The sequence below is a fragment of the Vulpes lagopus genome, chromosome 11 (genome assembly GCF_018345385.1).
Source record: "Vulpes lagopus strain Blue_001 chromosome 11, ASM1834538v1, whole genome shotgun sequence".
Taxonomy (NCBI): domain Eukaryota; kingdom Metazoa; phylum Chordata; class Mammalia; order Carnivora; family Canidae; genus Vulpes; species Vulpes lagopus.
The window spans coordinates 17,745,180-17,758,235 of NC_054834.1; the positions used below are offsets into that span (position 1 = coordinate 17,745,180).

At 42.2% G+C, this 13,056-nt stretch overlaps 2 protein-coding genes across 8 annotated transcripts in view; one reads left to right on the forward strand and one right to left on the reverse strand.

The window, feature by feature from the left end:
* Nucleotides 1-508: 508 nt before the first annotated feature.
* TMEM60 (transmembrane protein 60) lies at nt 509-4,738 on the reverse strand. Of its 2 annotated transcripts, XM_041774154.1 has the most exons (3): nt 4,545-4,738; nt 3,112-3,231; nt 509-1,204 (listed from the first exon to the last, which is right to left on the reverse strand). In XM_041774154.1, the coding sequence occupies exon 3, from the start codon at nt 1,152-1,154 to the stop codon at nt 753-755; it is 402 nt and encodes a 133-aa protein (XP_041630088.1). In that variant the 5' UTR covers nt 1,155-1,204; nt 3,112-3,231; nt 4,545-4,738; the 3' UTR covers nt 509-752. The 2 variants fall into 2 exon arrangements, with proteins under 2 accessions (XP_041630088.1, XP_041630087.1); XM_041774153.1 differs by lacking the exon at nt 3,112-3,231 and having other exon boundaries at nt 4,545-4,736.
* Nucleotides 4,739-5,128: 390 nt separating this feature from the next.
* PHTF2 (putative homeodomain transcription factor 2) overlaps nt 5,129-13,056 on the forward strand; it is a 114,443-nt gene continuing 106,515 nt past the window's right edge. For all 6 annotated transcript variants that reach the window (XM_041722752.1, XM_041722755.1, XM_041722757.1 and 3 more), the window contains exon 1: nt 5,129-5,260. The gene's annotated coding sequence lies outside the window, so the exon portion shown is untranslated. The remainder of the gene's footprint in view (nt 5,261-13,056) is intronic.

A 13,056-nucleotide genomic window follows, 5' to 3' on the forward strand; every position in this document is an offset into this window, starting at 1 on the left:
TTGGAATTCTTACAAGTGATGTCACCTATTCTTCCCTGGAATGGTTTAAGTGCCTTTGGTAGGATCACCTATAAACTCTCAGACCAGGACTTCTAAGAGTGAAAGGGGCACTAACTTCCTGAGGCCCAGGACAACAGGCATAAAGGGGATCGGTCCTGATTCAACCAGGATGAAAGGCCCCTCTCTCACTTTAGAAGAGGCAAACCTCTGCTCAGTTTTAGTATGCCATCTAATTCATGGGTTTTAAACAGAAGGAAAAAGTGACACGTTAGCTTAGATAAAAATCTGTTAAACTTTCAGATTCTTTGTGAATGTAAACATGAAGTGACACGACTAAGTATTTCACTAACTAGGTCTTTTTCTTAGTAATTTACAAGCACAAATGACCATTTACTTTGGTCATAATGGGGCTATGATATATTAAACTTCTATCCAAATAATGTAGATTAAAGACTTTAAAAATTGACCACATATGTACAACAGATTATTTAAGAGTCAAGTAGAAAAGTGAGGTCAAAAAACAAACTTTATTTATATAGGGATAATAAGGATATTAATAACTGAAATATTGAATAATTAAGCTTTGGATTGACTAGAAGTCCATGATTCACAAAGACTATTTTATGGAAGCAGTATAAAACTACATTTGGTTATTTTTCTCAGTTCTCTGGTATTCTTCAAGCTTGCAAAGATTCAAACACTTTAATGATAGCTTGTTGAACAGCAATAAAATGAGATGATGTCCTTAGAAGTCAGTCTCTCACAAAAAAGACGTTATATCCAAGTTCTATCAAAGCCCCAGCCAGTAAGGCCCATAAAGGAATGAAGACATAGGACAGATTCATGGTAGTAAACTGTTCCAGTTTAGCACAGAGTGCAAGGCAGAAGGCTAATTTAAGTAACATTGCAATGAGGTACCAGGCTTTTTTTTTTATATTGTGTGATCCATGTCGAGGGTCAAAGCCAGACTTACATCGCCCAGCCATTTTCACAATCAGCATGACAAGAAGGATAGTATCAAATATCCAGACTGGAATAAAAATGAGGAACCAGTTCCAAGGTGCCTTCTCATCCAGTTTCAACACCAACATGATCAAGAAGAGTAATGTGAAAAGCCAGGTGAGTAGTACTCTCTGAGCCAAGGACATTCTCATTTAAACAGTTTAAAGAAGCTGTTGCAGAGTCGAAAAAAGGGAAATATACCCTAAGAGAAGGAAAAACAGTCAGGATTGTTTCGATACCAGAAAAAAAAAAAAAAATCACTTCCATTCCTGGTGAACAAAGCTGGCTCTTCCCCACTCACAGATTTCCTATTTTTGATAACATTCTATTATTTTTCCTTTCAAATTCCATTAAAATTTGTAGCCACCGTTGACAACGTTACATTCATCATTCCCTATAGCCCATGACAAAATGCAATAAAACTTGTAGTATATCAACTGGGCATGAGGTCTATTCAAAATGTCTCAAGAATAGTCTGGTCCTTGTTATTGCTGTCACTCAAGTCCAGGTACTCATGACTTTATTCCTGTACCTCAAGGATATTCTTATATTCTTTTTTGTACATCTGTACATCCAAAATTTCACCTAATTTCAACATGTACTAAGAAAAAGCATTCAAAATCAAAGTACTGAAAAAAGAGGAAGTGGTATTAGGTCAAGGGAGGAGAGTTTTAATAAAGAGGGAACGGTTAACAAAAATTCAGATATTAAATAGAATTATGATTTTAAGGAGATCACTGGGCTAAATAATATAGAACACATTGATAATATTGGATTTTCACATAGTTTAGCCTATACTTTTTAAAGTATAGGCTCACTATACTCACTGAAATTCTTACAAATACCTATTTTCTTAGTCTGAATTTTTCTTTTTATAACTCACTATTTTTTGGTTTGTGGTATAGATCCTGACTTTTTTACTACTCGCTATCCAATCATCAAGACCATTTAAACTTCTGACATTTTGTTATTTGATGCTAAATTATTCGATAATTACAGCCCTTTCTTTTTTCTTTCTCTCTCTCTCCCTTTCTTTCTCCCTTCTCTTTCTCCTTCTCAAGTAAGCTCTATACAATTGTGGGGGTATACAAGTATACTTGTATACTTGTATACCCAATGTGGGGCTTGAACTCAGGCATCTGAGATCAGGAGTCACATGCTCAACCAAATGAGCCAGCCTGGCAAACTGAAGCTATTTCTTATATCCCTAAAATATAAGATCTGTCATATCTATCTAAGATATAGATCTGTCTTATTGATCTATATTTCTGTTTTGCACTAGTACTATATGACTGTGATTAGATATGTTCTAGGATGTACTCTAATATCTGGAAGGCCTACAACCCACCTACTCATGGATTTCTTCTCCAGAATATTTTGCCCTTTCCTTTTTTTTTCCCCCACGCTAAAATCACTAATTCTTAAAAACTTGGGATTTTGATTGGAACACGTTAATCTATAAAACTTTAGTATAAGCATTTATTTAGTCTTCACATACAGGATGACAGTATTGTCTATACTTGTTCAAACTTTATATTAACCTTGTGACCACTTGGAAAAAGGGCAAGTAGAATGGAAATCAGAAGCCAGACTGTATGCAGTTGAGTGAGGGGTTAAAGAAGATAACAAAATGTAAACAGTTGACAACATTTTATTCCTCTGAAATACTTGGAGAAGAGAAGATAAAGGACAAGACAAAGAATGAGATTGAGAAAGGGCCAATAAGAAATTTTTCAGTAAAGGAAGAATCTGAATATGATTATAAATGGAGGGAAATAAGCCACAAAAGAGTGATAGATTGAGAGGACATTTGATGAAAAGAGGAAAAGATCAGAAGGTGGTGGGACAGCAAAAGCATGAGGGGTAGGATTACAAATGCAGGAATATGAGAAACAAGGAAAAAGCAAAGAAACAGGCTAGATGAATAAAATGCCCTAGATTAGCATGTTTAATCATATTTTAAAACTAACTTTGATATATCTTTTGATACACCTCTACTACTTCCAACAGTGGGGCAAGAGCATGTATCTGTTTTGCTGTAATAGTGACGTCCTGGGGACCTCCTAACTCCCCTTTTCCCCTTACGCCCATCTGCTAGTATTCATTTACTTAGCTGGCAGATCGGGATGCTTCATACTGCAGTATGAAAAGCGGAGGCTTTTGCTCCCAGGAAGGCATTTTCTCCAGTTCTCCTTTCCTGACCAAAGGCTGCCATGGTGGAATAGGAGGCTGAATTTGGAAGAAGAGGTATGAGGGGTGTGTACTGATTATTAACTACAAACGGATTTCATGTTGTAAATCAAGTTCACTCCATCCCGATCTCCAAACTACCTGGCCATTTTTGTGAACCTTCAAAAAGTCTATGATAATACACTTGTTTAAGCACAATTTTTCCATCAGTAACTGGATGAGTCGGGGTTTATTTTTTTCGCATATGGGATTGAGTAAGCAACTGGTCAGAGAAAGAGTTGCTGCACTCAATCAACACAGGTACTGGGATCCCTGGATGGTGCAGCGGTTTAGCGCCTGCCTTTGGCCCAGGGCGCGATCCTGGAGACCCGGGATCGAGTCCCACGTCAGGCTCCCGGTGCGTGGAGCCTGCTTCTCCTTCTGCTTGTGTCTCTGCCTCTCTTTCTCTGTGTGACTATCATAAAAAAAAACCAAACAAACAAACAAAAAAAAAAAACACAGGTCGCAGATGGAAGGACACGCAGGCTTGTGGCTTCAAGTTTTAAAATGCGGGATGCAACAAATTTCTGTATGAAGCACTACTACTACACTGACATTTAAGTGATGCCCGAAGAAGCCTGGATGCTGGGCTACACCACCCATTTTACTCCTTTATTCACAAATCGTCATTAATTGCAGTAATTGTATTTGTTGCCTACTACTATTACTATCGCTCTTTCTCGAGGGAGGGGGGGGGTACTGCATACTCCAACAAAACAAAAATTTGCTCTGCTTTAAAGCCCTGTTTGAGGTGATTCCTTCCGGCCTGGAAGATCGTTTAGTTCATATGCCTCCTCACTGCCAAAATCTTCTGCACCGTCTCAAACTGGAAATCAGAAGGGCTGTGCCCAGAGGGCCAGCATCTATCACCTGCGTGTGCGCTCATTACCTTGCCCACGGTGCTCGCCACGCCATGTCCACTGCTTCTCTCGCTAGGGCCGGTGCTCTCCCAAATAAACGCCCCTCGTCCCAAAGGCCAGGGACAGTTCTGCTCATGAGCCCGCAACCCAACTCCTCTGAACAAGGAGTCGCTTTCGGGCGGGCCCCGCTGCGACAGCCTTGGCCAAGTTCACCTTCCTTCCGAGGAGGGTGCTGCTCACACCCGATAGGGCCTTGGGGTCTGTGTCCCCCACTGCGCTCGCCCCCGCCCGGGCCCCGGAGCTGTGGGAGCTGCGCGGTTTCCTGCCCGCGGCAGCCCGGCGCCCAGCAGGTGCCGGCGGGGGCGCGGCGGGGCCCGGAGCACCGCGGGGCCGGGGCCGGGGCGCCGGGGCAGCGCACTCGCGACGCAGCCGGCCCGGGGCGCCCGGACTCACCTGGCAGCGCCGCCGGCCGGAGAGCGGGGAGGGCCGCGGAGACCAGAAAGCTCGCCAGTTTGGATCCTCGGCCTTTTCCACCCTTTCTCCTCCATTAAATCCAGAGCCCGTCACATGATAACCAAGAGAGAGAGATCTCAGTTCCGCCTCGCCGGGGCAGCGCGGCGGCGGCTCCGGGCTCCAGCTCGGGCCACGCCCACATCCGGGGCGGGGCCTCAGCGCCCCCGGGCCCGCCCCCTCTCCCTATAGGCAGAGACGGTGCCAATCCGGGTTCAGAGGCCCTTCGCCTCGTGCTAATTGGGCCGTTTGGCCACACTGCGAACCAACCGACCTTTCCTGAGGTTCGGGTTTGTCAAAAAGGCGGCTGTAAAAGGCGGCACTAGGCCCGCCCCCCTACCGCCACGGGCTAGGAGCCCCGTCGGTCTCAACGCCGCCCGGAGGGCCCGTGGCCCCATTGGCCGCCCCCACGCCAATCAGGCCGCCGGCCCCGCCCCCACGGGCGCCCCGCCCCTCTCGCCCGCCCCGCCCGCGCGCCGAGACTGCGGGCTCCGGCGCAAACCCCGCGGGAGAGGGGGTGGGGCGGCGGCCGTGGAGGAGCGCGCCCGCCGGCAGCCTCGTCTCGACCGCTCCGGCTCCCGCAGCGGCGGCGGCGCTCGCCTCGGAGCCTCCCGCGCGCTCCCCAGCCGCCTCCTAGCGGCGCGGCGCCCGCTCCTCCGGTAAGAGCCGGCATCGCCTCCGCGCCCGGGCGGGCCGTGGCCGGTCGCTGGCTTCTGACAGACCCCGGGGCGGCAGCGGGACGAGGGGGCAGCGGCGGGCGGGACGCAGGCGGGGGCTGCGAGGCTGCGGGGCCGCGGGGCCGCGGGGCCGGCGCGTCGCCCTCCGCCGCCGGCGACTCCCCGGGCGGCCGCTGGCACCTGCGCGCGGGCTCCGCCGCGGTCGCCTCCCATCCTCGGACCGCTGCAGCGGCTCAGCCTCCCGGCTCCGGCGCGCGCCGTCCTCGAGCCTCGGGGGGGTCGGGCCGAAGCCCCCCGCGCCCCGCGCCGCCCCCTCCTGGGCTCCCTCCCCCTGCGCGGGGCTGGGGGCGCGGCGGGCGCGGGGCTGGGGGCGGGGGGCCGAGCCGCGGCGCTCGGGGGACCACGCAGGGCTCGGCCGCGCTGTGCGACGCGCGCGGACTGCGGCGCCGGTGCCGCCAGCCTCCCGGGCCGGGACCAGCCCGCCGCCCGCCGCCCGCCGCCCGCCGCCCGCGGGACCCGCCTTGTCCCCGGCCGGCCGCTGCGGACGAGCCAGTTCTGGTGTGGCTCCCCGAGTCCCGACTTCCAAACTCAACACCTCCTTCTCTAACTTCGGAGATCATTCTGTCACTGGTCCATCACTCTTTATTTTTAGCCTAACCAAAAAAAAAAAAAAAAGAAGAAGAAAAAGAAAAGGGAACTGCTTTATATCATCCTATACCGCCCCGGCAGTACAGACTCTGAAACATCTCCTAATCCAAGTATTGGCGTACCAAGCTCTGTTCAGATTCGTGAATTATTCCATATTTTGTGATGCACACTTGCTGCCTCTGTTTATGGTGTCTCCTGCTTACCTTGAGGTTTTTGTTGTTGTTGTTAATTGGATGCTTTGATTTTACAGTTTTTGGTTGGCTTTAGGATTTTTCTTTGTTTCTCCACACCCCCCCCCCCCCCCGCACATCCCCGAGACTTTGCGTTTAGTCATAGTATTTGCTCTTATTTGTAGAGTTCATGTTTCTTAATTGTTTCCTCCCAAACTGGATTTTCTCATAACATTTTTAAAGTTGGAAGGGGGAATTCTGAGAATTTGGAAACTATGCGCTTTAGCCTAAAGTGCTGTAAAATAGCAGAACAATTTGAAATCCTAACTTCTTGGAGTGGACATTGCTAAGTTTAGGAGAAGGCAGGGGGTGCCCCCGGCCAGCTGTAGTTCCAGAGGGAAGGAATCCAGAGGTCTGGGGAGAATGAGCCGCGCCGCTGACACCAGACCCAGGGTGGTTCCAGGAAAATTTCTTGCTGGGAAAATAGCCTGCCTCCCACACAGGTTAGTTGTGTGCATGCATCAAATACTGTTAAGTTTGGTCCTAGTAAGGTAGGAAGTGTCTTTTCTAATTTTTTTTTTTTAACCACTTTCTGATACGGAATGAAAATGTAGTAAGAGAAAAAAGTATGACGTATAGTGGGTGCATTCTTGTATAGTTAAACCTCCCAGAGTAGACTTTGAGTCCCAACTGGCAATGGACGGTTGGCCCTAAAAATCAGGTAGCTAGCCTGAGCAATTTTTACTTGATTATTATTTTTTAAAATATGTATCTATTTATTTTAAGTAAGCTCTACACCCAACGTGGGGCTTGAACTCAGCAACCCGGAGATCAAGGATCACATGCTCTGGTGACTGAGCCAGCCAGGCATCCTGGCCTGAGCGATTTTATTTTATTTTTTTGGCTCAAACAGTTTTTACGCTAGCCCATTTAATACAAAATTGCAAGGAATTTGTAATTAAAAAGGCTACACTAGACTAAGCCAAAGAAAATTTAGAAGGGCATGTAGAAAAAATGGGGGTCGAAAAATTATTTGGATTGCTTCCATCCCATCTTGTTTAATCTTTATAAAGCTGTGAGATATGAACTGTGATTACGGTTCTGTTTTATAGATGAGTTAACCAAAGCCTAGCTTAACTCATTTGTTCAAGACTTCTCAGCTCATAATTGGTGGAGGTGGGATTCAAAGCGAGGCAATCTGATTACAAAGCCTCCATTCTCAGCCAGGATGCTTTACCACCACAGGGCTTCTTAGAGACTGGGTGCAAGGAGACTAATCAATGGAAAATAATGCTGCAAAATCATAAACAGAATGAGGATATTATACATATTCAGTAACACTTTGAGTCACTGTATATAGACACTGTTGAGTATTGCTGGGGGCGTAAGGATGGTGTCACCTTTCTTGTCTTTAGTAAGGGAGAGAAATAAACAAATAAGGATAATATAACACAACATATACTGTAAGAGAGTGCCATAGAGTCTGTAATTTAATGCAAGAGAATTTGGTTGAAGTTTAGACACACCGGCGTTTGAATTCCTGTTTGGCTTTGTTCCCTTTAACATGATAGTAAACCTTTTTCAGCTTCAGTTTTCTTATCTATCCATTAAATGGAGAGGATGTTGCTTCAGAGGGAAGTATTAAGCATTAAATAGAATATGTAAAGTCCTGGCACACTGGTAAGCCCTGAATGAAGAAGACTGAATAATACTCAGAGACAGTGGAGAAGGGGTTGGAGGTGTAGCAGGAGCTATCACTGGAGCCCTAAAGGGTAAGTAGTAGTTTTCATTGTTGGGGAAGGAAGGCATCTCACTCGGGTAGAACAGGATGCAGGGTCACAGACCTGGAATACGGATTGTTGAGGGAGTAGCAAGTAATTGTAGCTTTGTGTAAAAAGTATTTGCGAAGGTCAAAATTTAAGTGGTAATTGTATATAAATGTGGCTCATCAAGGTGACCACTACTGGGTTTTGGCAGTTGGAAATTGCATATTTAGGTATTAAAATTATAGGAAATTCTCAACAGTTTTGTGCAGTGTTACGTTTTTGTTTAATATTTACCTTTTAATACCTTTTAATTTTCCCCAGTGTCAGTTAAAACTTCTTTTCCAAATGTGTCCAGCTAAGCAGTTTCATCATTTCATTGCAGTATTTCATTCTAAGCTGTAAAGGAAGATTTATACCACTAGAGGCATTTGCACTTAATTTGTGGAATATATTTTGGGATTATTTATAAAAGAAGAATCTTGAAGTGACTTGACTTTCCTTAACCCCTGTACCTAGTATGTAGCCACACAGGGCCAATATTGCAAACTACACTTTGTATATATATATGTTGACTGTCTTTTCTGAATCTAAATTTGAGACATAACAGTGGGACAGAATGTTTTAAATTGGGGCTGTTCTTTAAAAATCTGAGAAAAAGTCCCATGTGTATGTCTTCCCTTCAGGTTAGCACAGAACCATAAATACTGTCATTGGATTTACAAATGTAGATCACTTCATGACCAGAATTATTTGGCTAAGTTGAAAATCTTACATGCCATTTAGGAAAGCTGCATTTTTATTCCAACTTGTTAGTCTCATACAAATCGCTAAAATGACACAAAATACAGAGATCAGATTTCACTTCACAAAAACTGCTTCTTAGAACAGGTAGTTTCAGAGCACTAGGAAAGAAAATATGCTGGACTTCGTTCTGAGTAGTGAACAGGAACTGGGCAGGAAATGGCTGTGGCTGAACCCACTACCTGATAATAATCATAACATGATTGAATTTGACATTTAATGAGAGGAAGTAAAGGGGGGAAAATGTGCACTGTATGCAGCTTTCCAGTTTTAGAAACAGTAGGGGAAAAGGGCTGTTAAAAGTGATTCTACAGAAATTTTGAAGATACGTAGTAGGCAGTCATATTTGTTGCATGAATGAAAGCACCTTTGTAAAACATTCAGTAAAAGGTCTGCTACAGATAGTAAAAAATTTATGAAAGTTATGCGGCACAAGTTTTGGTGTTCTACAGACCTAGATTCAAGTCTCAATTCTACAGTCCATCTTGTATGACTTTGGGCTTATGTAATCTTTCTGAGGTTCAGTTTTGTTTGATCATAAAATGGAGATACTTACTGTGCAAGATTTTGAAAATTCAGTGAGCTAATGTATGGAAAGCACTTGGCACATTGCCTGGTTTCTAAGACATGTTCAAAAAATGGTTGTTGCTGTTATTTGATTAAGTTGAACAGGTGTGTTTTTTATTTTATTTATTTAGAGAGGTGGGGGGTGGTGCAGGGAGAGGGAGGTAGAGAGAGAATCTTAAGCAGGCTCTATGCTGGGTGTGGAGCCAGGCACAGGGCTTGGTTTCACAACCCTAAGATGGTGACCTGAGCTGAAATCAAGAGTTGGAGCCTTGACTGAGCCACCCAGGTGCCCCCGACAGTGTGTTTTCTAAAAAAAAATACAATTCCCAAATAGAGTAAGGAGAGCCAGAAAATGACAAATAAAATCTTAAAAGGAGGCAATAGGATGTTATACAGGCAGCAGGCAGAGTTAAATAAAAAATTGAGTCATTGCAACCACATACAAAACAAGGGAAAAGATGAGAGGGCTTCATATTCTCACTGTTTTTTTCTGCAGGAAGTAGGTCAGACTCATTAAACCAAATAGAGTAAATAAATAAGATTTTACTATTCTAAATGACAATAAAAAGAATACTGAAATTGGGTCTCTTGTACTGTGAGTGAGTTTAGTATATACATGGAAAGGGACTTTCTTTTCTCATATCCCTTAGCCACATTCTTATCTCTGAAATTCTTTTAACAGATAAAAATCATTAATTTTATAGTTCTAGAGAAGGCTTTAATTGCAAGTAATCCTGGGAGGTAGAGCAGGTTAATTTAACTACAAGTATTTGCTAAGTATTGATTCCCTATATCCCATTGCCTACAATATAGCTTTTGGGTCCCGAATGTCTAAATGTATCAGGTATTGAAAATTAAACATATCTTCTTGTTCCCAAATCTGTTTCTTCTCTGTGTTCCCTATCCTAATGAGTAGTTCTTCTACTGTTCAAGGCAAGCATCATAAAGCATCCTTTCTGTACCTTTCAGGTCAAGTCAGTCACTACATGTGGTCTCTCTCTTTACTAGCTGTCCATTTTCTAACCATGCCCTGCCCCAACTCCCACCTCTCATTGCCATTGACTTATTTCAGACGTTCATCATTTTTTCCCCAGATTATTATCATTAGCCTCCTTGGTTTTAGTTAAGCTCATATTAATCAGTTCTTGACACAGCTTCCTTCCAGAATGATGCTGCTGGATGCTAATGTAGTCATATTAAAATTATATCCTTAATGCTAGCACATGATGATAGTTAATAAATATTAGATCCCTCCCTGTATGTTAAACTTAAGATAATACTGAATGACTTACATACCTATACAAGAGTTTTCTATGCAGGAAAGGTTTTAACAACTATTTTAATTTCAGTAATAGAGGGCTATTTAGTTTATTTCTTTGTTTTTTGAATGAGCATTAATAGTTTGTATCTTTTTTAAAAAGATTTATTTGAGAGAGAAAGAGAGAATGGGATGGGGGGGAGCAGAGGGAGAGGGGAGAGAGTCTTAAGCAGACACATTGAGCACAGAGCCTGACTCAGGGCTCAGTCACATGACTATGGGATCATTACTTGAGTTGAAACCCAAGAGTTGGATGCTTAACTGACTATTCCACCCAAGGGCCCCAATAGGTTATCTTTCAAAGAGTTTGTCGGTTTAATATAAATTGTTAAATTGGCATAAAATTGTTTGTAATATTCTCTTATTATATTTTTAATATTTTAAAAAGATCTATAGCTGTGTCCTTTCTCTCATTCCCGCTGTTAATTTGTGTATTTTTTTCATTTTTCCCTTTTCAGTTTGGTTAGAGGTTCTGTTTTATTGATACTCAGAGGAGCAGCTCTTGGTTTTCTTCACTGATTTTTTTGTTCTCAATTTCATTGATTTCTATTCTTTATTATTTCCTTTCTGCTTGTGCACTTTGCATTTTATTTGCTTGAATCTTAAAAACTTAGCTCATTAATTTATTTGCTTCTGATATAAATGTTTAATGCTGTAAAATTTCCTTCTAAATAGTGCTTTGGCTGCATCCTATGAACTTTGCTATGGTGTATTTTCATTTTTATTCAGTTCAGAAATCCTTGCTGACTTTCTTATTTCTTCTTTGATTCCATTGGTTATAAATGAGTATGCATGTGGGATTTTTCAGGTATTGATTTCTGATTTAATTTCACTATACTCAAGAGAATGTACATGGTAAGATTTGAATCATTTTAATTTTATTGAGACTTATTTTATGGCCAAGAATATGGTCTGCCTTGGTAAATGATTCATGTGCACTTGAAAAGAAAGTTGGGTGGAGTGAGCTATAAATGTCAGATCAAGTTGATTGATAGAATCGCTCAAGTCTTCTCTATCCTTACTGATTTTATGTCTGTCTACTTGTTCTAGCAGTTTTTGAGAGAAGGGTATTGAAATCTCTGATTATACTTGTGGATTTGTCAACTTCTGCTTATACTTTCATCAGTTTCCCTTCATATATTTTGAATTTATGTTACTAAATTCATGCATATTTAGGATTGTTGTGATTTCTTGATGAATTGGATCCCTTTATCATTGGGAAATGGGTCTGTTTATTTCTGGTAATATGCTTTTGCTTTACAATCTACTTTGTCAGTATTGCCTCTCCAGCTTTCTTTTGATTGGTATTAGCATGGTGCATCCTTTTCCATCCTTTTGCTTTTATCTATTTGTGTGTTTGTATTTGAAGTAGATTCCTGGTAGATAGCATATAGTTCCATCTTTGTGTGTGTGTGTGTTTTTTTTATCAAGTCTCCTTATCTTTGCTTTTAATTTAGACCATTTATATTTAATATGATTATTGATATTGTTGGGTTTAACTCTATTATTTTGCTATTTGTGTCTTTTTTTTTTGTTCAATCTGTTTTTTTTTTTATTTTTGCTCTTTGCCTTCTACTTTGTATTATTTGTTTTTTTATGACTCTCCATCTTTAACCTATCACAGTCTAATTTTGGGTAAAATATCACTTCACATATTATATAACAACCTTATTACACTACAGTTCCATGTCTCTTTCTTATTCTTGTATTGTTGTCATACATTTTAGTTCTACATGTGTTTAAATCCCACAATATATTTTTAGTTTTTTGGCTTTAAATGGTCAATTCTCTTAAGTGGATTTAAGAATAATAGGAGAAAGGCTCTTATATTTACCCATATTTGTCCCATTTTCAAGGCTCTTCATTCCTTTGAAATTCCTTTTCCATCTAGTATCACTTTCCTTCTGCCTGAATGATTTCCTTTACCATTTATTATAAGCTGAATTACTGCTGATGAATTCTTCCAGCTTTTATATGTCTGAAAAAAACCTTTTTTTGGTATTTCGGTTTTCAAATACATTTTTGCTAGCTATAAAATTCTAGTTGGACAGTTTCTTTCTTTCAGGACTTTGAAGATATGACTTTAATGATGCCCCACTATCTTCTCATTTGTATTTTTCTGACATGAAATCTACTATTTTCTTTATTTCTTTATACTGAAACTGTCTTTTTTTTTCCCTCTGGCTACTTTTTTTTTTTTTTTTAAGATTTTTGTTTATTTATTCATGGGAGAGAGAGAGAGAGACACAGGCAGAGGGAAAAGCAGACTTCATGCAAGGGATCCTGACGTGGGACTTGATTCTGGGTCTCCAGAATCAGGCCCTTGGCTGAAGGCAGTGCTAAACCACTGAGCCACCCAGGCTGCCCTCTCTGGCTACTTTTAGAATGATCTCTTTACCACTGGTTTAAATTTATTGTGATAAATCTTTTATTGTGATGTGCTTTGGTGTAATTTTATGTTTCTTATGCTTGGTGTTAGTTGAGCTTCCTGGGTTTGTGGATTTATCA